At 38.3% G+C, this 26,550-nt stretch overlaps 1 protein-coding gene across 3 annotated transcripts in view; it reads left to right on the top strand.

The window, feature by feature from the left end:
- Positions 1–26,550, top strand: part of LIMA1 (LIM domain and actin binding 1) — a 77,554-nt gene that overhangs the window by 41,974 nt on the left and 9,030 nt on the right. For 2 of the 3 annotated variants that reach the window (XM_054591123.1, XM_054591124.1), the window contains exons 4-9: positions 3,610–4,077; positions 15,091–15,175; positions 15,921–16,069; positions 19,125–19,232; positions 22,863–22,920; positions 24,394–24,506. In XM_054591123.1, the coding sequence (XP_054447098.1) occupies positions 3,610–4,077; positions 15,091–15,175; positions 15,921–16,069; positions 19,125–19,232; positions 22,863–22,920; positions 24,394–24,506 (981 nt within the window). The remainder of the gene's footprint in view (positions 1–3,609; positions 4,078–15,090; positions 15,176–15,920; positions 16,070–19,124; positions 19,233–22,862; positions 22,921–24,393; positions 24,507–26,550) is intronic. The other variant, XM_054591125.1, reaches the window with a different exon arrangement.

Raw genomic sequence — 26,550 nt, forward strand, 5'->3', positions numbered from 1 at the left:
AGACCATTAACACCGCTGTCAGTTACATTTTCAGGTTCTCTGCAAGCTGGATTATGCTACTTCTTGAAATCTGTGCTGTTTGGACAGTCATCTCCAAAATGACTGATGACCACTTTTCTGAGAAGCTCTCGGCCTAGGAACTTCTTCCCTTCCTTGGAGGCTGTACATCCAGATAGTCCATGCTTCCAATCCCCCTGCTGTACCCTACCAAACATCCACCTGCTTTGGATATGAAGATCCCCCTGCCAATTTCAACATTAAAGCTCATTAGACCCAGCCTCTTCATTTTATAGGTGGGACAACTGAGAACCAAAGAGGGATAGGGATTTATTCAAGGTCATACATCTCAGAGTGACAGAGCAAGGACTTGTCCTAGATCCAAGTCAAATGCTCCTGCAGAAAGGATGCTATGTTGCATTTCCATGGTGTTCCTGATCTGGATTCAGGCAGCCAGTTATGGTCCAGAGGCAAACCTGCCAAGATTCTCAGCTTTGCTGAGTAGAATGAACAGTGTGCTGGATGTCACTTTGACAAAGGAAGTTATAGTAGTATAGCAACCAACGGAGCCCTTGAAAACTTGCAGCATCTTTGACTTCACACTGGCTAATTTTTCAAATAAAAGAAAAATATTGGAGAAAAAGTTAAAACCTTGATACAGATGACATCAACTAGAATTTTAACTTATTTTATGCACCACACCTTAACTGTAGAAAAGTAGAGACTCAAGAGAGAGTAGAAAGAAGAGTACGAGACTTTAACCCAAGTTCGGAATTTGGGAGACGACGGGGGACTGTGGCTGATCACCACTGTGTGGTATGACTTCAGGAGTAGTAACGATCCCCTTTTAATAGTTCTCACCACTTACTGAGTGCCTATTTATGTCAAATACTACATAACATGCTTTAATATAGTCTCATTTATCTAGTCTCCACAGTAGCCCTGTGTGGTATTGATAGTTTCCAGAAATAAAGAAACTTTCCCAAAGTCACTTGGCTGGGTGGAGCTGGATTATACAAGTAATACCTGTTTATTGTAGAACATACAGATCAAGAGAAGAAAATATAAGTGACCCTTAATCCGTTATCTAATGATTACCCAAGCTATCTCAGACCAATACTCTCTTCACTGTGCTGCTCAAACTGCTCTTAGCTGTTGTTTCTGTTTAGTGCTTCCTTGCATCTCTTTGTTCCTCAGCAAGACTGTAGCCTCTGATTCTTCCCCATCTTCGCTTGCTCAGGCCCCGAAGTCCTGGACAGCTGGCATGGCCCGGGAAGTGCTGCCGGAATGACTGACGGGTGCTGGGCCTTTAATGCCGTCAGACCACACAGCCCTGCCCTGCCCCTGTCTGTCTCCGCTCCAGGCTTTTGAACTTGTATCCCTAAGTGCTCCTTTTAATAAAAGAGCACATTACTCCTCCTTACAATGCCCCCTAAGGGATGTCCCCCACCCAGGCCCTTGTTTGGGACCCTGCTGGTATTCTGTCGCACACCTCTCCCTTCCTGGTCATCACAGGTAAAGGAGAAAGAGCAATTTTCAAGCCACTTACAGTGACATCAAAATTATTTAATATTCTGTAGAAGCTTTTATGTAATATGAAGATGTGTGATTTTATTTTTGTATTTATTTTATTACACAGTGAATACGTATTTATTACAAAAAGAAAATATAGCCCTGGCTGGTGTGGCTCAGTGGATTGAGCACTGGCCTGCAAACCGAAAGTCTGCCAGTTCCGTTCCCAGCCAGGGCACGTCCCTGGGTTGTGGGCCAGGTCCCCAGTTGGGGGCATCTCTCACACATTGATATCTCTCTCCCTCTCTCCCTTCCTTCTTCCCTCTCTAAAAGTAAATAAATAAAATCTTTAAAAAATAAAAATAAAATACAAATGCCCAAAATCCATAATTCAAGAGTAACCCATTAATATCCTGAAATTTTTTTCTTCCAGAATACTTTGCTGTGCTTACATTTATAAATATACATGTGTATTATAAAGTGGGATCATGTTGTCTTATAATTTGCTCCTTTCCCACTCAAAAGTATCTTATGAGCATCTTTCCATGTTAATAAATATGTACTGATCACATGACATGTCTCTGAGAAAAGTAGTGTCCGGTTACCAAGGCAAAATGCCACTTTGATTCTCAGGGCTCCTCTTGGGCAGGGCAAGGGCAAGGCAGGTAAAGTCAGAAACTGGATGACTCATCCATTGTGGGGCAGGAGGTAGCATGGAGCCAGGACTGCCTCCGGCGGTTAAGGTAGCACCAGCTTCCGGAGCTGTTTGTTACCTAAGTTCTTTCTTTCCCAACAAGAAAACTTTTCATGCTTCTTGTGTCTCTCTGGGCCATACGTTCTTACCCCAATGAATTTTGTGAGCTAAGATTTAAACACTAAAACCAAGCAGTTGTTTTTATGTAACTTGTTTTCAAACCTTGGAGCTACTTGACGAAGTGGCTCTCAGAGTGTATTCAGAAGAGTTATAGGGTCAGAGTCTTAATTCCCAATATAGCTGCTAATCCTGTTTAATTCCCTGAGGTCTTTCAGTCCTTGGTGGTTTGTGTTTTCTTTCTTAGTTGAAAGACCGGTAAGTCACAGACTAAGAAATGGAGGGCAAGGAGATGGTATTGAAGCTTGTGGTTTGTTGGGAAGGGGGTGCTGCCCTTTTTAGGAGTGCTTTCAGACTACACAACACTGACTTTTATTTAAACATGGCTGTGTCCTCTATTACTGTGGACCAACATTGACAGTGTCCAGGTTGATTTCAATCTGTCTTATATTTTGAAATTCCATTTTGACCCAGGTAAAAATGAACTCTTCTTAGATGTTTAAGTGTCCGTCCTTCAATCAAGAGAGTGGGTGTTGGTGTTTTCATATGAAGCCTGGAAAATTTTTCAGCCAAAGGATCTGTAAAGTAGTGACTTTCTGAAAATTGAGCATTTACACATGGACAAACATGTAAAGAAGAGCAGGAAAAAAAGAACCGGATTCTTATGTAAAAATAAAATTATATGCACATAAATTATGTCAGATATGATGAAATATCATTTATGCAAATACATGTAAAAGTCTGATGACTTCTTTAAATTTCTACGAATAGTTTCAATCCTTGATGCCACTACCATCCCCAATTAATATATTGCATCGTTTCAGCTATATTGCATCTTTGTCTTTAAAATAAGAAAGAAAAAGCTGGATTCACCGTGTAATTTTGTGGCTTATGATGATGACCTTTTATTAGTGCATGTTTACAGTGCTTAAATTCCTGGTATTTGCTTTTTCTTCCTCGTTTTCCCTATTAATCTTTGGATAAAAATCTCCTGTCTCCACTGTAACTGTCATTAGATCTGGGCTCTCCTTTCTTCTCATTTTGTCCTTATAAGGCTATCCTGTTTTATCACTTCCTGCTTCAGCTCCTGACTTTTTCTCTCTTCCCCTCTCCCTCTCCTGGGGTGGATGCTTTCCCTCCATGTGGCAGGGCTGTAACTGCTCACAGCTGTCTGAAACGCCAGTGGACCTGGAGCAGCTTGGAGTTTTAACTTTCCTTTTCCAAAGAACATCATGTTTGAATGTTTCAGCAGGCAAGTTATAACTGGCACTTACTTCTTGTTCTTCTAGAACACTGAAAATCTCCCCCAGCACTTTAGAAGGGGAGCCCTGACTGTGTTAAAGAAGAAGTGGGAGAACCCAGTGCTGGGAGCCGAGTCTCTCCCAGACTCTCTGCGAAACAGCAGCACTGAGGTCAGGCACAGAGGCAACCGCCCTCCCGCTGAAGGGGTGAGCGGCTCTGCCCCTGGGGCCCCGGCCGCCCGAGAGGAGCGGGGCCACCCCAGACCTAGACTTGGATCACCTGCTGAAGCCCATATTCAGCATCCATATCCCCTCATTGAGGACAGTGAGCATCTAAAAGACCACTCAACAGAAAGTAAAAAAATGGAAAATTGTCTAGTAGGCGAAACCAGGCATGAAGTAGGAAAGCCTGAAATCAGTGAAAACACAGAAGCTGCGAACAAAATAGAGAAATATAATGTTCCGCTGAACAGGCTGAAGATGATGTTTGAGAAAGGCGAACCAACTCAGACCAAGGTAAGGACTGCGGGGGGTGGGGGGGAGTTAAAACTTGATAAAGCCAATTCAAGTCAATAAACAAAGCTGGTTTCTAATCCAGACAGTTTGAGTAGTGGCAAACATGCAGTCGTATGTCTTTTGAATCAAGCGAAACAAGTTAATTAAAAATCTCAAATTATTTGCATAGATGGTAAGATTTGTGAGCCTCCAACCTGATTTCATGTAAGATCAAGCTCACACTGGGCTTCAGGTAGATGTCTAGAAATGAACAGAGTTTGATACGGATGGATTGTGTGTTTTTGTACGCTTGCCCTTTTAATTTGTCTTCCTGTGTCTTTTGTCATTTGTCGCTTTCGGGGGTGGAATTACTGCTGAATCGTTCTCTTGGACACAGCTGCAGGCTGAGTGTTAAGGCCAGAGTTTAATGTTAAGACTGAGGCTTAGTTGTCTCTGCTAGCTGAATCCCTTCTCTTTTTCTCAACTTCCTCATCTGTGCCTTCCAACAAATGTTTTCTATCAGCTAAAATCCTCTCCCAGGAAAAATCAATGAAGATAGCCAGACTAGCTGTAGCCTTCAGGATTTTTGACTTGCAAATGCACAGGGTTGCATTTTCCTACAACTGCTAATGAAATTTGATCCTTCGTGTGGATTGCAGACCAGGTCCCCAGAGGGAATTACTTAACTAGAAAATGAGTTACATATGCTGGTGACTTATAACACAGTCCAGGGGCCGCAGAACTGGTAAATTTTTCCAGTTTTCTCATACTTTCCTGCATATCTGGCTTTGTACATGAGGATGGTTTGTTACAACAGTCATTATAATGAAATAAACAGATCTGATGGGAAGCAAAGCCATCATTTACTTTAGATTCCATCTAGATGGGAGAGCTGAATTTTTTAAGCTAAATATTTGGCCCAAATCCCTGTATTCGTGAAGTAATCATATGAAGCATTTTTTCTGAGATAAAAATTAGATAAGTGTCCTATCCTCAATTATATTTGGGGATGACTTAGTCAATCTCTTCCCATAACTTACAGTTCCTAGAGCTTTCCTGCCTAGAAATGTTCTTGAGTTTTTAGGGCTCATCCGTTTGAGAATGTAGGAAGAATTTTTAAAGGTTTTTCAAACCTAGAACCCTCTTCTGTGAATGAGTGTGAGCTCTATTTTAACACTGAAGCCAGTTGGCAAGAGATGTAACCACAAAGCAGTCTTACGACTCTTAAACTCTCATCCCTCCCAACTTTTAGTCCCTCTAGGCCTGCCAACTCCCTCTTTCTTCTTTATGGTCTTAATAAAAAATTTTTTTAAAAATTTAAATGGGAAGAAGAATTTTAAGTGGAAGGAAAAAATGTCAGAAATCCTAAATAGAGAGGAAGGGGCTTTGTTGTGACTCAAAGCACCATTGTACGTCTCCTCGTCCCAGACCCTGGGGAGGGGCAGGGCAGCGGGTGTCCCGCCGGCACACACGATGCAGAGTCAGTGCCAAAGGCTGGTGGTGCATGTCAAAACTGGCCTAAGGTAGGAAATGACTGGGACTGCAGCAAACAAAAATGCTGATTATGTGAAAGGATCTTGTGAGAGACTTTTTTCTTGTAAATGCCTGGTGGGAGATGGGTCAGAACAAGCCTATCTCTTTGTGGCTGGCCAGAGTGGAGAAAAAACTCCTCATATAAAACATTGTGAGTCCCCAACCCAATTTCATAGGCACTGGGCAGCTAACGGTCTACGAAGATGAGGGGAGTGGATAGTTGTCCTAAGACTGGGCTTTTTTAAGTGCCTTATTAAATTTCTTGATAATCATTTGTCATTTAATGGACTGCGTGGGGAGTGTAATATACAATAGCCCTTGGTTTTATGTAACTGTGTCTAAATAAGTATCATTATCCATGTTGGAAACAGTATAGATTACTTTAAAAAGTTTTGTCTAATATTTCAATACAAACCGTTAAAAATTTTGTCTACTTTAGGTTAGGAATAACTAATCAGCTTGAAACCAGGTTATGGTTATTGTTAACATAATTTCAGCTTTAACATGGGTAAGGCTTTAATCAGGAAGTCATGTAATTGGATCTTTGGAAGGTAGCTCTAAGAAACATAGAAAGGACACTAAAAATCTTTTTAGGAGCAAGAGTATACAGGTAAGAATATACACTTCTTGTCTAACAAATTAGGCCCTCAGTGAGATAAAAGAATATGATTGGGTACATATTGTGTGAATATTGGGTGCCATAATTGAATTTTATAGAACTGGACTGACTCTCAACTAACCAGCTAAGCAGAGTCCGGGAACTCATAGGTAATGGAAATACACAGTCTAATGTTCTGTCCTCCTGAATCTTTTTATCAGAGTCATTTATAGAAGACAAAGTCAACTGGCTTGAGTTTCACTTTTCTTAGCCTCTCTTTCTCTCTTTTGTTGTAGATCGTTTCAGTTCTTGTCCACTCTCTTCCTTATCTTTTATTTGCCGTCCTGTTTTATTTTTAAGATTTTTTAAAAAATTTATTTTTAGAGAGAGGGGAAAGGAGAGAAAAAGAGAGAGAGAGAAACATTGATTGGTTGCCTCTCCCATGCCCCCGTCCAGGCAACCCAGACATGTGCTCTGACCAGGAATCTAACGAGCAACTTTGAGGTTTGTGGGAAGACACCCAACCCACTGGGCCACGGCAGTCAGGGCTGACCTCCTGTTCTGTTTTCTCTCTTTCTCTCTCTCCCCCTTCCTCCTTCCCTCTCTCTCTGTCGTTCTGTAATCTCATCTCTTTCCATGACTCCAAAGAATATCCGAACTATATTCTAATCCTGAACTCTTAACCCACGCTTCAGCCTTATATTTCTGGTTGTCTACCAGATCAGACATCTCTCTGTGAGTGCTCCTTAGGCACTCCAATTCAAGACTGCTAAGAAAAATTCATTGTCTGTCCAACCAAATGCCGCTTTACCCATCATGGCCCTTAAAGCACCACCATTCACCAAATCTCCTAGTCTATAAAACTTGGAATCAGTTCTTCCTTCTCTTTGCCTCCTCTTCACAGTTACCTACTAAGCCATGTAAGTCAGTCTACCTGCTACGCATTTCTGACGCATGGGCCATTCTGCCCAATGCCATAGTATTGCTACAACCTCCCCTACTGGTGTCTCATTTTGTTCTTCCCATATAGCCTCCACACCGTTGCTGTTTATTTTTCTAAATATAGTTGTAAATTATGTTACTCCCTTGATCAGATGTTTTTGATACCTCAAAATTAATCCATATTTAATGTCTGAGCCTTCCATAATCTGAACGCAGTTTACCTTTTCAGTCTTATAGCCAATCTTATAAGCAAACCCTGGATTACTCTTCATTCTCAAAAGTACTCATGTCTGTCCCCCAATTGTTCCCTTTTGAAATCTTAGTCCTCAAGATCTATCAAGACTATGAAGTTTTACCTCAGTTTCTCCCGGGTGAATTAACCCCACTTCTCACTCTTCTATAGAATTTTCTTTTTATTCTTTTTTGGGTACTTATGTTATGCTTCCTTTAATAGTCAGGTATAAATTTGTACACTTTCCAGTCTATAATTTCTTTTAAAATGATGATGTTTTCCTTCTCTAGTCAGCACAATGATTTGACTCTTAGTGTTTACTTAATAAGAGGAGGAAAATAAGCTTAGAACTCAATTTATAATAGGAAGAATCAATTGAAAATTACTTCTGACTTATTCTCTACCTTTAGTGGATAGGTTATTGTCAGATGGTTTAGTTGGACATGATGGTTCTAATGACAATGAGCAAATGAGTGATGGAGAGATTAGCGTAACCTCTCATCATTACTAGGAAAAAGAAACCCTCTAGTGACATACATAGAATGTGGCTTAGCATCCCTAAGTTCATGTATATGTTGATCTTTGTTTTACATAGCTTGGGTGACTATTACGGGCACGTTTTTATTAAAAAGATAGCTGATCAACTAGTTATAACCAATATTCAGTTACTGTCATGTTGACATTTGAATGCATAATCTTTAGAGGCCAGGATGAGGTTATTCAAAAATTAAAAACTTCTTCTTCCATGGCCAGGAATAATAAAGAAAGGTAGGGAGCATGTGACAAGTTCCTTAAGTTTCAGTTTTTTTCTGTTTATTTCCTAACATATTTGGTTCACACAAATCATTGGATAAGAGATTAAAGACCAAATATTTGGATGGTATATTTCTACCTTCATAACCTATTTAAACTATTGACTTTTGCTTGGATCACGATTGAACCAATTAAGTGTAATATAAGAAAATAAGGCTGGAATATGGATATCCCTTGATTCTTTTACACTGGTTCTGACCACTGCTTCTTCTAGGGAGCATTTCCATCTTCTAGGAGAGTAATTAGATAAAGGAAGTAGAAAAGGAGATAAGAAAAACTAATGCCTCCTTGCAAAAAAAAAAAATCCCTATTTTCTAAAATACATAAACATACACTGCTTACTCTTTAGGAACCAACCAGGGATAGGAGGCAGTAATGATAAGGCAATGATAAGTGAATAGAATTCAAGCTATTTAGAAAAATTTTTTCTTTCCCTTTTTTTCCCATATTTTATACATGGTATATCTTAATGCTTCTAATTAGTCATATTTTAATTGTGTTAACTTGTTTTATATTACAAAGGTAAACAGTTCGTTCAGCTAAAATAGAAGTATCTGAAATAAAAATGGAGGTTTCCCTTATCCCAACCTCTTTTCACTTCTTTGCCACTTCTCTTCCCTTAGACTTTTAAACCCAATGAATTTCCCTTAGAATTTCTGTTCCTTTTATCACCAGGATCATTATATTAATGGCTAGCATCAAAGTGCCAACACAGATTTCACTTGTTAATATGAGTATAACTGTCCTTCTTTAAACAGTCCAACATTTTTGTGGTTTTCCTTCTTGTAAGTTCCTGGAAGTGACACTTTGTATTTTGTTTACCTTTACATAACACTGACACATAGCAGTGCCTACGGGCTGGTGTAGTGGAGCGAGCCCTTGAGAAAATAAGGAGGCTAAGCTAAGGTCTGATCTGTGTTTACCAGATATTTTATCCGTAGCTGGTGGATCCATAATCTGCATCAAAGAAACGATTTATGTTTGCCTTCTTGAAGAATGTGTAGGTGTCCATAGGGAATCTCTACACTGTTATCAAAATATCCATAACATTTTATTTTCTCCCTTCATGGTTAATAATTGCATGTGTTCCCTTATCTACTTAATGTTATCTTAGTAAGATTTTTCTTCTGTTTTCTTATTGTCTCGAGTAAATTATTTAGAATTAAGTTCTAAGAAGAATATAATTCTGAGAATGTTTGTCATGGGTGTTAATTGCACGTTTTTAAATCATAATTTTAAGATAAGCTTAGAGAGGAAAGGGATTTGAACATCAGCCAACATCACTTACGTTGCCCTGATGCAGAAGTGTATGTCTTCACTTTGCTTATTGAGAATTATAAATCTTAAATTGATCCAACATTACACCTCCATTAGATACATTGCTAGTGCTTTCAGTATGGATAACTGGTTTTGTTAAATTAACACAAGAATTATGTTTTTCTGTCATTGCAGTCTTCCTCATATATCCTATTAAAACTAAATTTTTGCTAATTTATTATATTCACCTATAGTTTATAGCTCCTTCTATGATTTCAAATAAAAGTAAGGATAACTTTTCCCTATAGTGGATCATTTCTCATAAAGACCTCATACCAGTATCCATAAGTTTTGTTTACCCCTAAACAGTAACTGTGAGTAACTGGCCTTTTGTGGTAAGACAATAATGGATCCAGGTATAAAGTTGCCAGTCAAGGAATTCTGTCTTTTTTGCCCTAAATGGCTGTCCTTGATGTGCTAGCTGGAGACCAGTCATCTCTTTTCTGCTTACTTTCATGGCAACTAAATACTAAACCGGTTTCCAACTGGATTCATTACAATAAAACATGTTGAAAAATAATAGCAGGGGACTGGAACATTCTCTAAGCAATGCTGGCTACATTAGAGTTTGGAGGGGCCAGGAAGACATCATTTCCCCCCAAATATTACCACATTTGTCTCTTGCTATGGGACTTAATCCTGGATTAGACAACATAGGTGTGTTTCTGCATGAATGTATTAGTCATTTTCTCTAGCCTTCTAACTTATCAATGGTCTACAATGAGTGAGAAGTCCCTATCAAGATCATTGGCGTAAATCCAAGTACTATAAGGGACTGTAAGAGGTTATTTAATCCAGCTCACTGCTCTCAGGCAGTTAAGATATTAAAATCCATATTGTACAGAAGGAAACAGCCAAGGTCAGAGGAGCTAACTGATATACACAATGTCATGTGGCTAATTAATATCAGAACAAAGACTGAAATTGCGTAATACCCTTTCTACCATATAACACTATCTTCATGAATATTATAATAATGGTTTATTGGATAAAAGCAACTGGCCATGGCCTTATACATCTTTGAAACCAAAGAAAACTGGGAAAAAATTAAAACACATCAACAGCTCTATTCTCAGAGAATTTAGCTATCTTTCCTCTTCTTGCATTTTATAGTCTGAATAAAAACATCAGGGCAATGAAGAAGAGAAATACATTGCAATACAGGAGATTTGTACCAAAACTCTTGAGTTAGAAGCTTATGGGTTTGGGGAGTTTGTTTTTCTTACATAAATGAAATAGTCATCTGAAGGATCACACACACACACACACACACACACACCCCCACTCATGCCCCCCAGAAAGGGGAAGAAAAAGCCAAGTAAACCAGGAAAAAAGAGTAACCTTCATCAGTTGTGCACAATAATATCCTTATCATTACATAACTAGTTTTTACATGGTTTTAGTCTCTGTGTACTCACTGTTTTATGTGCTCTATCTTTTGTTTGGTCTTTTTTTACGTACACCTTTCAGAGTATCTTCCTAGTTCATGTAGTTATCCTTTTATGGCAACATGGTATTTCATTATACTGTTTAATCATTCCTCAGTAATTAGGTTCTTTTTTAGCCTAATAAAAAAGCTCTAAGCATCTTGGCAGAATTTTTTTTTTTTTAATTTGGGAAGGGGGACTGTATTGCTGAAGTGATGTTATCATAGTTGAAAGATATAATTCTTTAAACATTCTTCTTACGTATATTCAGCTTGTTCGCAAAGATTATACTATTCTATAACACCACTAGCACAATCTAAGGACATAGTTACTCCTCCAACATCTCATCAGCATTGGGTTCTATCATTTTTATCTGTTTATGTTAATTTAATAAATATGAGATATTGCCTTTTCTTCTTTCTAATTGAAAGAGTAACACACAATTTGTGCAGAATGCTTAGAAATACAGAAAAAGTAGAGAAATCCCAGCACTGGAGATCAGTGTTCCCTCCTTCACTATGTTTTATTTTACGTAAATGAAGTCTATCTCTTCTAAGAGGGACCCTGGGGAAGGAAATGTTTATCTTGCAATACTCTGAGAAATTAAGGCCAGGTTTTATCTACACCCGATGATACCCATGCATAGTTCAGCAAAGTCTCGTTCTTCCCTACAAGTTATCCTTCCTCCACCGTTTAGTTTGAAGGGATACGAGTCTGCAGGAAGGTCAAAGTTGAAAGACTGAAAGAAGAAGCTGAGAAGTAGGAGTCTTTCAGTAAGTTAAAGTGTTGAAAATCAACTTTCAAAGAGAATTTTTTCTGAAAATAGGAGTATAGGAGACAGGAAATCCTGCTTTTATTTGACATTTGGGACCTAACTTATTTTACTTCTTTTAAAACAATTTCTAGCCTTGGCTGGGTAGCTCAGTTGGTTAGAGTGTCGTCCCAATACACCAGGGTTGCAGGTTTGAACCCTGGTCAGGGCACATACAGGAATCAACCAGTGAATGCATAAATAAGTGGGACAACAAATCGGTGTTTCTCTTTCTCTCTCCCTTCTCCTCTCTAAAATCAATTTTTAAAAAATGTCCAGAGAAAAGAAATTCTAGGGACTACTGGCTAAAATCCCCAAACTCTTACTCTGTTATTTGTACATGTTGATATGTTGATGGCTTCACAGGGAATGTTTAAGGGGCGTTCACACTAAATAGAGTTACTACCGTCAGCTGACAGGAAGGAGGACGTAGGGGGGTGGGGTGAGGTCAAGGCCTAGGACATTCCAGAAAGTCTCAAAGTGTCTTGTCTTTTCTCTCTTCTTTTAACAGATTATGATGACTAAGGTTCCTTCAGGCATCTGAATAAAAAAGAGCTCAAAAGTGATAAAAATGTGTTACAGGAGAATATTTTAGTATCAGGATTCCTGTTTTTTTTTTTCTTTTTGTGCTCCTCTACTTCCTTGAGAAATATTGGAGGAAACTCCTCCTTCTTCCTGTACCTCAGATTACCACTTGTAAAATGAGAATCATAAAATTCACAGCAAATGCATTTGAGATCTTGCTAGTCTGCATATTTGAGTGGTTTGGAGGTGAAAAAATATTTGAAAATGCTCAATGCTTCACCTGGAATCTCAGTAAACACCAACTCCAAGCTGTATTCCCCCTCCTCAGAACCAGTGTCCATAAAGCTTTGATTTCCAGAGATGTTTCTCTTTTTCTATTTTTCTAAGACTAAATAACTTTGTGCATTCACTTTTTTAGTATTTGAAAGAAGATAATTCAGAGTATTGATACCCTCATGAACCGGAAGTGTTTTCTTTGTTTTAAAGGCCCTTTATTTAACCCAAAGTTTTACATGAAAAACTAGCAAAGATGGGGAATTTTATGCATCTAAAACCAAAGAAAGCCTCTGCCCTAGCAGAGCATATGTTCTAGTTCTGAATGATCTCGCTGCCAGTAATGCCAGTGCAGGCACTTTCATGTGACTATAAGTACAAACAGAAAACTATATGCTCAGCAGGTTGTGACATGTAACACATACCATTTGAACTGTACTTAAACTTACCTTTGACAGTATGTAAATATTTGAAATATTGTTCTAGTATTAAGAATGCAGAACCTGTTCACTTTTAATTTTTTAAAAAAGTGTATTTCCAGACTTTCTCTCATTTTGAGCCCTGAAAATTCTAATTTTTATAGTGATCATATTACAGTGCAGCAGCATTTGGGATAACTCTTTGGAATTTCCTGTACTTTAATTGTTTGCAAATGAGAAATGTTTTGGGGGGAAAAATGTGGACGGGAGGGTATCCTGCCAAATTTATCTTTTCTCTTTGGCAAGTGAGCTTCATTTCCAGACAGGGGTCTGCTCCCTGAGCAAGAGTATGTTGCATCATCTGAGTAACGAGGATGTGATTAATGGTGCAGCTGACCTGAGTATATGTGGCGAGGTTAGAGTTGCGATAGTTTATCTTGGTTTTTATTAAAAATAGATTCAACTAATAATGTAAATAGCAAAGCTGATTGGAGATAAATTATATTAAATGTATATTAAATTTGCAAGAAACTATATATATTTTTTGGTATGGTACAAGCAGACCAATTCGTGGCTCTGACTTCTGAAGTGGTATGCTTTCTTGTAGGGGTTTGGAAGTGTGGCAGGACTTAAAATAAGTGATAGTTCAATCTTAAACTTTACTGTTGAGTTGATTAATCCCTTGAACTTAGAGGTTTAATAGCTATTTACTAATGTTGAAATCAAAAGGGTACTAAGTCTTATCTCCTGTTTTACTGGATTTCAGTTATCTTTTCTACATCATGTTATCTTGAAATATAAATGATAGGATGTCATTGAAGGCTCTCATTACAGTCTGAATAAATGTAACTTGCTGTGTACCAGGGGAATATTCTGTGGCACTGAGTGACTTTCTGTTGAGTTACTTTTCCAGGTAAAATGATAAATTATGCCCTGGCCAGGTAGTTCAGTTGGCTAGAGTATTGTCCCAATGCAAGAAGGTTGTAGGTTCACTGTCCTGTCAGGGCACTTACAGGAGTCAACCAATGGATGCATAAATAAATGGAACAACAAATCTATGTCTCTCTGTCTCTGTCTGTCTGTCTCTCTTTATCTCTCAAGTCAATAAATAAAAATTTTTTTAAATATAATTTGTATAATTTGTCATTTTAATTAGAGATGTACTTTAAGATTTTATTTATTTATTTTTAGAGAGAAGGCAAGGGAGGGAGAAAGAGGGGGAGAGAAACATTGATCAGTTGCCTCCCATACACGCCCCAACCCAAGCAAGTGCCCTACCAGGAATTGAACAGGCAACCTTTCACTTTGTGGAATGATGCCCAACCAACTGAGCCACACCCAATCAGGACTAGATATCTACTTTAGATCAAGAGATAGGAGTGTAGTAATTTACAAGGATCACAAAATACTTTAGTCAAAAAATCTGTACTAAAAATCTGTAAATTTTTAGTCAAAAAAATAAGTAGAAAAAATTCACTTTTCTACTTAAAAAATAAAGGCATAGTCTCTGCCCTCAGTAAGCTTCTAGTCCACTAGAGGGACACTCAACAATTTGATAAGCATTATACTGGGAGGGAAAGAATATTAAACAAGAGAGTGACATAGATTTATATTTGGGAGTAATTATGTATTTTGCATTTCTTAGGGTGATGCCAGCATCATAGAGAATTGATTGGAAAGTAAAAGAACAATTTAGAAAGGTAATTCAATAGTCCCCCTAAGGCAGCAACAGCAGGGACAAGGTAGGATGGAGAAGGGAAACAGCAGATGCTGCCATCAGGACTTGGCACTTTGGAGACACATGTCATTATCATTTTGGACATGAAGATGTCCCTCAATGACTGTTTAAATTTCAAGACTTTCTGATTAAGCTGGTTAGGCAGTGATCATTATTAGCAGGGAGCGTAACCTAAACAGAGAATAACTTATATTTCTCTGTTCATGTCTGGGCACATGTGAATATGTAGTATTCAATATTTATAATACTAAAACACACATTCTGTGGAATATAGAAACTAATATAAAATCTAGTCTCTTCTGGTTTTTATTTGTAAAGGAGATTTATAGTCATCCTTTTTGAACATTGCATCAATATTTCCCATCTTCTAGGCAAAATTTATTGATGGGCTTTGTTTTCCAAACAGATTCTTCGGGCCCAAAGCCGAAGTGCAGGTGGAAGGAAGATCTCTGAAAACAACTATTCTCTGGATGATTTGGAAATAGGACCAAGTAAGCAGAGGGTTCCATGTGCATGACATTCTCTGGGAAGTACTCATTAGTAAACAGTACCTTTTGGCCTCAAAGCCAATGCTTTTGAAGGAAGAGTGGCACAAATTAAAAGAAAGTCTATCTGCTAGATACAAGCCATTCCCAAACTCCATTGCTTTCCATAAATAGCTTCTCTGTGTTTTTAATCCATCCTTGTCAGTCAGCTGACAGGAAGGAGGACCTTGTCAGTGGTAACCTGTGGTGAACAAATGGTACCTCTGCAGGATTCCTAGGGAAGCACTACGGACAGTTTTGGCTCTGTGGTCATCTGAGGGCTCCCATCGATGGGCAGTACCCTCTGTCAGTATTGGTTATCCTGTACTACTGGTGGTAACAAAACATTTTGAGGGTGGAATTATTATGTTTTGAAGGGCATATAAGATACTTGCACAAAAGAAAAAATTGAATTAATACACATAAGACAATTATCAGCCTCCTAGTAATCAAAGAAATGCAAATAAAAAGATATTGAGATCTAATTTTTTTCACACATTAAATGAGCCAAAATTTTTAAATATTGGGAGGGTGAGTGACTATTACCATGTAGATGACAGTCACATTCCTGCTTTCCTTCTTCGTACTCAGTAGAAGAAATTGATTCCATTAGATCACAGTAGCCCCAAATTGGAAATCTTGAAACCACTGAAATTACATTTTATCTTCTAATAAAGCTTTTTTTTTTTTTCTTTTTTTTGCGTGCTTCCAGGTCAAGTGTCAACTCCTGCATTCAACCTGGAGAAAAGTGAGACTAGGCGAAATCTGGAGATCCCACGCCTGTCAGAAACCTCCATAAAGGATCGAATGGCCAAGTACCAGGCAGCTGTGTCCAAACAAAGCAGTTCTACCAACTATACAGTATGTGTTATGCTTCATTCATTCATTCATTCATTCATTCATTCATCCAGCAAATGGTCACTGAGCACAGGAACTAGAAATGTCTCCAAACCCTGACTTGTGAGCCCTGGCTCCTTCCCTTGGCTCCCCCCACCATTCTCTTGTCACAGAACCCTACCTTAGTTTTTCTTCTCCATCCTTCCCGTGCTCTAATCCTTTCTGTGCTCTCCTAGGTCTCATTCCCACCCCACTCATTTTTTTGTGATGTTACCATCCAGTAATGTCATTGAGAGTTTTTCTGTCTCTTCTACTTAACTTTGTTTTTGTTAAAGGAATAGTATTTTATTAATTTTAACAGAAACATTTATTTTATTTTTGTTTTTGAGAGAGGCAAGGGCAAATAGTGGAGAGAAATATCAAATACATCCAGCATTAATATCGGGTGGGTTTTTTGCATTTTTTTTTATTGATATATAATTCATACAACAAAATCATCATTTTAAAGTATAAAATTCAGTAATTTTTAGTATATTCACAAGGTTGTGCAACCATCACCACTGCCTAATTCCAGAACATTTCTGTCATCCCAAAAAGAAACCCCATGCCTGTATACTTACCCCAGTTCCCCGGGCAACCACTAATCCACTTTCTGTCTTTATGGACTTGCCAATTTTAGACATTTCTTATAAATGAAATTGTACAATATATGGCCTATTTAATCTTCACCCCTTGTTTTGTGATGATTTTCTTAAAAAAAAATAGTGGATGAGAAAAGGCGAGAGAAATGACAAGATGACGTGCTCAGTAAGAACAAAACATTTGAAAGACAAATACTGTATGATCTCACCTATAAGTGAAACCTAATCAAACAAGCAAGGAAAATATACTAGCAACATTGAAAGAAAAAAGAAACCGACAGTAACGAGAGGGAAGGAGGGAGGGGGTAAGGGGGAAAGGTAGGGGAAGGGTCAAATCAAGGACCATGTGTAAGGGACCCAAGGACAAAGCCAAAGTGGGGAAGGATTGAGGGAGGGAGATGAGGGTGGGTGGGGCAGAGGAAAGTGGTGGCGGGAAAACGGAGACAGATGTATTTGAACAATAAAAATAATTCAAAAAACAAAAAACAAACATACAGACAAAAAAAACCTTGTTCACTGTTGGTAGGAATGTAAATTGTTGTAGCCACTGTGAAAAACAGTATGGAATTTCCTCAAAAACTTAAGAGTAAAACTACCACATGACCTAAAAAAAAATTGGTATTCTAAATAGAATGGATGGTCTTTTCGTTTTATACTTGTCTAGACTTAACTGACAGGATGACACTATGAAACTTCTTAATTGAAGTTGTCTTTTAAATGCTGTTTATTCATATATACACATACCTATATATGTATCTCTCAAATACTTGTTCCTTCAAAGATTTTAAATTATAAACTGTTAATCTCTTGATGTCTTTTAACAAAGTTGGAAGACTATTGTATTGTTCCCAGGCAGACTGAAACTGGCGCCTATTGAAAATCATAATGTACATTTCAGGAGTTGAGCCTTCTTTTCCCCACATTATTACATATACATTTTAGTAGTATTTATTGGTGATCTAAGTCTCCGAGCAATGAATAATTTCATCTTGATTTTTCACCGTACTGTTAAGAAGAGATGTGTGTAAATCAATATTGAGTGTGAAAAATGAGCAAACTTAGACTTCTCTTACAGGGCAGGGCAGGAGATAGAGCAGATATGTGTATCTGTGGAGCTTTATTCCCTCTTGTTACAGGATTTTGCTGCTTCTCAGTGCCCTCCTGCTATAAACATTCCGACCAGGTGACTCCCTAAGTGGAAAAACCTGTTCAGTGACTTTTTTTTTTAACTCTTAATAGAGTTTCTGCATTGCATTTCTCCATCTCTGAAAATTTAAAGGGTTGAAATACTTTAGGAATTCTTGTAAAAAGCATATTTTATCTCATCTGAAAAGAATTTCTCAGGCCCTTTTACAGAGGATGGTTGTAACAAGGCACACACTCTGTGGCAGTAATTGTGGAGGCTGGGCTTGGAGATGGGGTCGGAATGAGAGTGGTTGGCCTGTTGCGCTGTTATCTTCTGAGTGCTGACTGCCGGCTCCTTCCTGCAGAAGCACCTCCAGAATGTGTGCCTTAATTCCACACATGAGTAGATCGGTCACGTTCAGACCCCCTTCACTGGCCCTGTGGCCCTAAGTTATTTTCTCTCCATGCCTAAAGAATCACAGAGAACAGAAAGGGACTAGATAACTAGATTAATGGTAGGAAATGTCCATATTCATCTACCTCCACATTGATTTTGAGTCTAATAGATAAAGTTATTTTTAATATTTTGCCCCAAGTGGTCTTTGCAAGAAAAAAAATTTGTGCTTATTCCTATGACAGTATTAATGCCTGCTTTTTATGTTGAGACTCTGTTATGAGGAGTAGAATAAGGTATGTCTTTAGGACAATGTATAAATGTTTACAAAAAAAACCCAAAACAACATGATTTTGAAGTCTCATTTAAAAAGGTTGTTTTATGGTATCATTAAATATAATTTGTTTTCATATGTATACATCATCCCTGTCTCTCTTTCCAGGCCGGGCATATATATATATATGGTCAGTATATTTTCTTAATTATTGGCACTTGGCATCTCCTTTCCCTGCTCCAGAATGGTCTTTTCTGATAAAACTCACCAGCTTTGCATTCCCACAAGCTCTGCTGCTAGAAGACTGAATCACAAGAACATTGTATGCTGGGGGTGGTCTGTGTGTGTGTCTTTGTTGATGTGTCTGTGTTCTAATGAGCATTGGTTTTAGACTAGTATACAAATATTTAACTTTGAGGTGTGTGTGCACAAAGCTGCTTTTGTCATTTCACAAGTCCAACGGGTTTTGCTTGTGAGAATTAAGGGGTTGATTTGACCTGAGGCCCCTTAAAAGAATTTTTTTTTCAAATTCCAAGTTTACTTAATAATTGTGCTATGAAGAAAATAGAATAGTGAGAATTTATTTTCCTTTATTTTATTTTTTGAGACTTTTAAAAAAATTCACAGACTATTTTTATTTTTTAGAATGAACTGAGAGCCAATGGCAGTGAAATCAAAATTCATAAGTTGGAGCAAAAGGAGAATGTACCCCCAGGTCCTGAGGTCTGTGTCTCCCATCAAGATGGAGAAAAGGTAGGTTGAAAAGTCTGATGTCCAGTTGCCAAGGAAGCATGTGTTCTAAATTAGATGCTTAAAATTAGAAACCACTCTAACTCTGGGCTGTAGAGTGTCTGGGAATTTGGGAACAGCTGCCAGGACAGATTGTTGTTTTTGCAGGTCACATAATTTTGGTTGGGAAGCTTTGCAACTTATAGCTGACCAAATAATGAACCCTCTTTGGAAAATTCTTTTGCTTAGCAAATGCTCAGAGGGTGTAGGGCTAAAGTGATTTTTTAAAAACCTGTTTTGATTAGAAATATTATCTTCAAAGTATTTGTATATTATTAATTTAACTCATTTTTTGCAAGAAAACTGTTATTCTTTCACTCAAAGTATTTTGAAAGCTAGACACTACACTAGGCATAGGAAATGCGAAACTTAAAAACTAAATAGGAACATACCATTCCATGTGGTCTTTATCTGCAAGGAAGCTAACAGTAGAAGGGAGATGAGTAACAAGTTGGCTGTCATAGAACAGTGTGACCAGTGCTGTGAGAGGGCTATGCAGGGCCATGGAAGCTGAGGCTGAGGACACTAACCCTGACTTCCCCAAGGAGGTGATGTCCTGAAGAATGTGTAAAAACAGGCCAAATGAATAAGAAGAAATTCAAGTAAAGAGAAGGGTGTTCCAGGAAGGTATAACAGAGGCATGGAAACTGGAGATCTAAACCGAGATGACTTGGCTAGAGAAGGAGGTATACACAGGCAATGGTGAGAGACAGGTGGAGGGAGAAAGCCTGAGAGGGTCTTGAAAAGCTTTGTATGCCACCCTTAAGAGTTTGGATGTAGTCCTGCAGTGGTAGAAAGCCAGGAGGAGATTATAAGCAACTTAGATTTGTATTTTATGCGCTTACCTTTAGATGAGTGGCTTAGTTGGAGTAAGCGACAACATGTATGTCAGGTGAATTTATCATTTTCTCTACTGATCCATTACCCAATCTCTTTGGTCTTTTGGTCAATATGATAATCAAATGTTAAGTTAGATGAGGAGAAAGAGCTTTCAAATCTATGACAGTGATTGATATTAGGAGAAAAACCATCATTTCTGTTATACATATTGACATTCTTGAGACCATTCTTCCAAAAGGTGAAGAGATAATTGAAATTGGTTAAGAGCAATAGTTCTCAAACTTATGTCACTCTCACTGACTCTTAAAGGTTTGCTGTATTGACAGAATACCAACAGGAACTCATGAGATACACTAACACTTGGTTGGACCAAAGTAGGCACACAGAAAAATGGTCTCAGATTAATGGCTACACAATTTGAATCATAGACTAGAACAGGAAAAAAAATTAGAAAAATTAAGTCACGTCACTTTACAAAAACATTGCAAGTCTTTGTTGAAATAATAAGACAAAATTCTTGGCAGTGATGTATTTCATAATCATCAGGTTATCAAATAAATTACATACATCCTTGCAACAGTCAGCTCAGGCATTAGTCACATGGGTCACATGTCATGTATCAGTTGAGTTCTCTCATTAGACTGCTTGGGTTTCCCATTTTTTAAATGGAAGTTTATCTTAAGAATAAGTAAATATGTTTGGAATTTTTCTTATGTATTATAAAAAGGACATTTTAGCCCTGGTGTGTCTGACTCAGTGGATTGAGTGCTGGCCTGTGAACTGAAGGGTCACGGAGTTCAATTCTCAGTCATGGCACATGACTGGTTATGGTCAAGGTCCCCGGTTGGGGCGTGCAAGAGGCAACCTTGATGTTTCTCTCACACACCAATGTTTCTCTCTCCCTCTCTCCCTCCCTTCCCTTCTCTCTAAAAATAAATAAATAAAATCTTTTTTAAAAAAAGACATTTTAGGGAAGAATATTCCCAGCATTGAAATCCCCCAATCTACCCTAGGAGTATAGTTTGAGAAATGACTCTCTGGAAAATAATGCTTGGATTGTCCCTATCATCTAATTTCATGCTTTCTTGATTGGGTTCATAATTTGAAACGCGAACCCTGAGCTGGCCTGGAGGATGGGAACATTATAATTATAGCCTAAAAGAGCATTAATGCAACCGAATCATGAATTGGGGAGTGGGTGGGGAAAAAGATGTTAAAGATAGGGCATCATCTTCAAGCACATTCTGCGGGTTCATAAACATTTTGCTGCCTTAAAATTCATAAGATTTTTCAGAGCCTCAGCTACCCTTTTGGCTATTTGCCTGGTGTTTGTTAACAACGCCTAAAGACTATTTGAACTTACATTTGTTGCAAAAAGACACTAATGCTAGGGTGAACTTGCCTCAAAGGGAATAGTCTGTAAAGGTATTGTTTGTCCCTTTCTCCTCTTGTGAATGAATTTGTACTTTAATGAAATGTTTGGGCAAAATCTCACATGCTCTCTCCTGGCTATTCCTGCAGTGAAGTCATCTTGGTGGACATGTGCAATGATGTCATGATTGGCATTAATTTTACCCTGTAGGTTCAAGGTGATCAAATTAGAGGTGAGAGAAGAACATCCTAGGACGGATACACCTACTAATTAGCAGGAATTAAAGAGCTTTGTATGGCCATGCACAACTGTCAGAAAATTTATTTCATATCATTAAATGAAGTAATGCATGTAAGGTGATCATTTCACTGATTTATAGTGAACACTCAGTAAATATTGGATGGTATTATACTGATTCATTTTATACCATGTCAGAATTCCTGCAATGAAAAGAGAGTAGTGGGAAAAACAACCATGCTGAAATTCAGGTGCAGACAGGCAACAACTTAATTTTCCAATATTTTATCATAAATTTATTCAGTACATTAGACAGCCTGATATAAACTCTCAACATCACTCATAAAATCTCTGACATCTGAGTGAAACAATTATTACATGAAGAGTGCACAGTCAGTCACCTATAGACCCTCATTTTTTGTGTGGAGGAAGATACCAGGAAAGCCTAGGGGCCAGTAGAAAGGACAGAAAGCTAGTAGAAAGTTCTTGTATTTAAATTTAATGGCTTCTGGGGAAAATAAACACCAATACATAAGATCTGCCATCTTGTTAAATGCTGTTATTTTGAGACTGGGATTAAAAGGGAAACTAACCTTGAAGGTAATACCAGAGGCTGGTTTTAGATAAATTCGTTTTATAGCTATAAGAAAGTCTCTGTACTAGCAAGCTTGTTTCAGCAGAATGTGTTTGGTTGGGAAATAAAGAGCTAGGAAAATTAAAGACTAAGAATAGTTTCTATATGTAAAGACCTTATTTTGCCAGGGAGTGAGTTATGGTTTTATGAATTACGGTTTGTGGTGAGGAGCTTTGCTCTTCCTGATAGAGGGTTTTGTTTGCAACCCCCCCACCCCTTTTATGAGAATCAAAAGATACGGTTTAGAAGTTCTTTTATGAAGGGAGATGATGCACAATTTTGGCAGCGGAGTGCAGTCTGTTTCTGGCCTTACTCTGTAATTGAGAAGCATGTTAATATCCTCATAAAAGACATTTTGCTGCCTCTTGTTTAAATGCTCAGCTGTTCTGGGGCCGTTATTTCCCCCAGGCAGCCAGTGACTGACTGCAGTCAGCAGGTTTCTATGGCATTAACAGCAGTTTGCTCATTTATTTTTAATGTGATTCTTAATCCCACCCCCCTTTTTTTGTAGGTTTCTGCAACTGAGAATAGCCTGGCAGCCCATTCCCCCTCTACTGAAGCTGACTTCCGTAAGTATTTGCCCTTAGATCTAGAGGGTGAAGCTTCTGTTCTCTATCCCATAGTTGGTTGGGGCGTGGGGGGGTCATCTCTCCATTGCTCTCTGTGCTGGGAAAGTAACATTAAGGTCAGCTCATCAGATCTTTCACTTGGTTTTAAGGACTGATGCCTGAATACCCTTCATATATTTCATGGCTCAGGAAGAAGTTAAATTCAATTATATAAGATTAACTTGGGGCAAACTAAATACTCTTGATACTTCTCTCATTGAACTTACCCTACTTTTTGTCCCAAATCTTTTCAGGTTTAAAGCTGTAAAAAATGAATTTTAAAATTTCATTTTAATAAAAGTTTGGCCAAGGTTTCATTCATTTAAAGGAATAAAGAATTGGTATTTGAGTAACCTATTAAAAATATCTTTCCCTACTTATCTAAGTGTGTTAGCACAGTCCACCCTCAAGGCAGATTCTAGAGGTTTCCCTGTTGGTGTTGAATTTGACCATCTTTTCATCCTATTTTGGAGTCATTTTGAGCCTCACTTCTCCCAAAGATAAAAACCTTTGTTTTTCTCCTTTACTATATCCACTTTGATTTTGATTTGCAGTGTTTCATATATATATTTGGATTTCTATCTTCTCCCTGGTTAGTTTATTAGACCCTGAAATCTCAGCAACTAAAGTAGAAGTATGAGCTAAACAAATCTCTAGTATCTTAGAATTTCAGAGAGAAACTCTTGCTGCTTGAATCCAGGAACATTCCTTTGCAATCATTTTGCTTGGACTAGAAATTTTTCTGAGTTTTGACTAGGTTTGCAAAACATTTTTTTAAAAATAAGCCATAATCTTTTAGTACTTTGTTGACTTAACTTTAGATTATAAGGAATTCTTTTCTTTTTCCTTGGTGGCTGTGTCAATGACTTTTCTGTGCCTCTTCTGAGTTTTCCACATAATGAATGTATTAGCAGGAAATTAACTTATGCAGGCGAAATGTCAGTGATTATGAAAAAAAACTTCATGGAGCCCTTTTCCATAATCTTTATCCATGGATATTATTTACTATAGGACTGACCAAAAATAAAGTGTCAAATTTTTCCCTCCCCACCCCATACACATTATAAAATTTCTGCTCCCTAGCACCCCAGAAGGAGTTACTGAGAGTGCTAATTACCAAAAAGTCATCAAAGCCTATAAACAGCCTTTAGAAATGACAGAAGCTACAGGGCAGAAAGTTCCGTTTATAGAGTGGTTTGGATTCCCGCTGTTTGTGGAAAGGCTGAGAAAGCCTCATGGCGGAGAACCTGATTTGTGAGAGAACCTAAGAACATAGCTTTTAGCATTAGAATATTCCTCAGTAGAAAAGCAGTGTTTTTCCTGGTGTTGAAATGACCTGTTATCAGTGAAGGTGTCTAAACTTTGCTTTGGGGAGGAACCTTTTCTGAGATTTCCTATGAGGTACTAAAAAATGTCTTCCTTTTGTAACTCAAGCAGGTAGCTCCCAGGTTAAGAGTGAGGTCCAGCAACCTGTCCATCCCAAGCCACTAAGTCCAGATGCCAGAGCCTCCAGCCTCTCTGAAAGCTCTCCTCCCAAAGCAGTGAAGGTATGGTGGCAATTTTTCTCTGAGCCTTTAGATGTTGGTTCTCTAGTGGAGCTTATTGCACCTTCTATCATTATGTTCATTATAACCTGTTTTTGCTTTCCTGGGGATGAAGACACCAAATAAGGATACACTTAAGGCCAGTTACTTTTCCTGGAAGTCTTGCTGCTTTTGCTCAGATGTTTGGGCCAGGAGGCGGGGAGGCTCACTAACAGCCCTCAGTTTGAAATCTGGAAAACTCATGAAAATTTTAAGAAAACCTGAAGTTAAAGAAAATAACCTGATTTTTTTTTTTAAAAAAAAATCCTAGTTCATAAATCTGTGAATGGGTAAAAGATCACAAAAAAATCAGAAATATGAGAAATCCATTAAACTAAAATCAGCCCATTGGACAGGAATGTGCAATGTCAACTTCAAGAGAATGGCTGCCTGATCTGAGGAACTTGACCATCACATGGTTAGTGGTCAGCATAGTTAAAGAAAGAATGTGACATTCCAATGGGGTTGGCCAGCCCATTTGCTGTAAAAATGGACATTCAAGTAATACGCTTTGGTATAATATTAGATGTTAAAGAATGAACAAAATTTTTATACCCCTCAAAAAATTTTGCTTGGCTATTCAATCTGTGGTCTCTTCTTATTCACCAATTTTTTAAAACCATGTTTTCCCTTTCTATGAACAAATATATATTCCCATAAAAATAAACAAAGGTAAAAAAAATCCAACAGCTGTTGGAGGCTGATTATTATTAAAACAGACTTCCTTTTTTTTTTTTCTTTTATCCTCACCCAAGGACATGCTTATTGATTTTTATAGAGAGACAAAGGGAGGAAGAGTGAGAGGGAAAGAAACATCAGTGTTAGAAACATTCATCAGTTGCCTCTCACATGTGCCCTGACTGAGGAGCGAACCCACAACCTAGGCCCTGAGTGAGTCACACAGTCCAGGGCTGACTTGTTTTAATTGAACGCTTTGCTGATATTGTGCTAATTTACTCATTGGGATTAATAACAAAACATATCCACATTTCTTTAGTGTCTTTCTCCTCTGGTGGTCACTTAAGTTTTGTTTCAAAACTTAACCTTTGAGAGAAACTCCGCAGGCAGAATTAGTTTTCAGGTAGTTGGTTCTGCCCCATCCTTATGCACATATCTGCTGTGCTTGTATCGCTCAACTGTGGGCTTGCCTGGCTCCTTAAGGAAAGTTCTAGTGCACTAAAAAGATGAAGACGCAGGTGAGGAAAGGGGAGAATCCAAGACTTAATGGGTGGATTAAAAAGGGGGTAGGGATAAAGAAGGTAAACATGAACATTTTTTTAAATATTTTTAAATTTATTTTTAGAGAAAGGAGAAGGGAGAGAGGAAGAGAAGGAGAGAAACACAGATTGCTCCCAACCGGGGACCCGGCCCGCAACCCAGGCATGTGCCCTGACTGGGAGTCAAACCGGCAACCTTTTGGTCTGTGGAGTGATGCCCAACCCTCTGAGCTACATCAGTCAGGGCTAAACATGGACATTTTAAAGGAAGCAGAGATTCATGAGGAGAGCAAGGTTTATCAAAAAGGGTAAAGAATGTAGCAAGAGAAAACGAGTATAGGGAGGAAGAACGGTTACAGTGACTGAATTTGCACATGTACTCAACATGACCCCCTTCTCTTCTGGCCTTAGAGATCTGCTCATGCTGTCATCAGCACTTTCTTTTCCAGTATTTGGAGTCCAACAAAGTAGCAAATGCCATGGGGTTAATTTCCTCTCCAAGAGCAGCCCTGCCCAGATGTTAGTCCTTGGGTTATAGTTCTGGATCAAGGACTTGGCCATGGATTCTGTGTGACTTAGGGACTAGGGAAATTCCATGGCTAATCTAAGAACTGAAATCTGTTTTGGAGTATTTTTGAATTCTCAATCCAGTCTTAAATCCCTCCCTTAACTACTAGACCAGACCTCCTAGTCCTTGGTTGGATCTTTAAGATCCTTCATGATGCAGACTCCAGGGTCTGAGTTGCACAATGAGTGACAGACATCTCACTTAGGTCTCCCTGGCATACCAC

The sequence above is a fragment of the Pteronotus mesoamericanus genome, unplaced genomic scaffold, assembly GCF_021234165.1.
Source record: "Pteronotus mesoamericanus isolate MK-2021 breed Mesoamerican mustached bat unplaced genomic scaffold, CSHL_Meso_final scaffold_21, whole genome shotgun sequence".
NCBI lineage: Eukaryota > Metazoa > Chordata > Mammalia > Chiroptera > Mormoopidae > Pteronotus > Pteronotus mesoamericanus.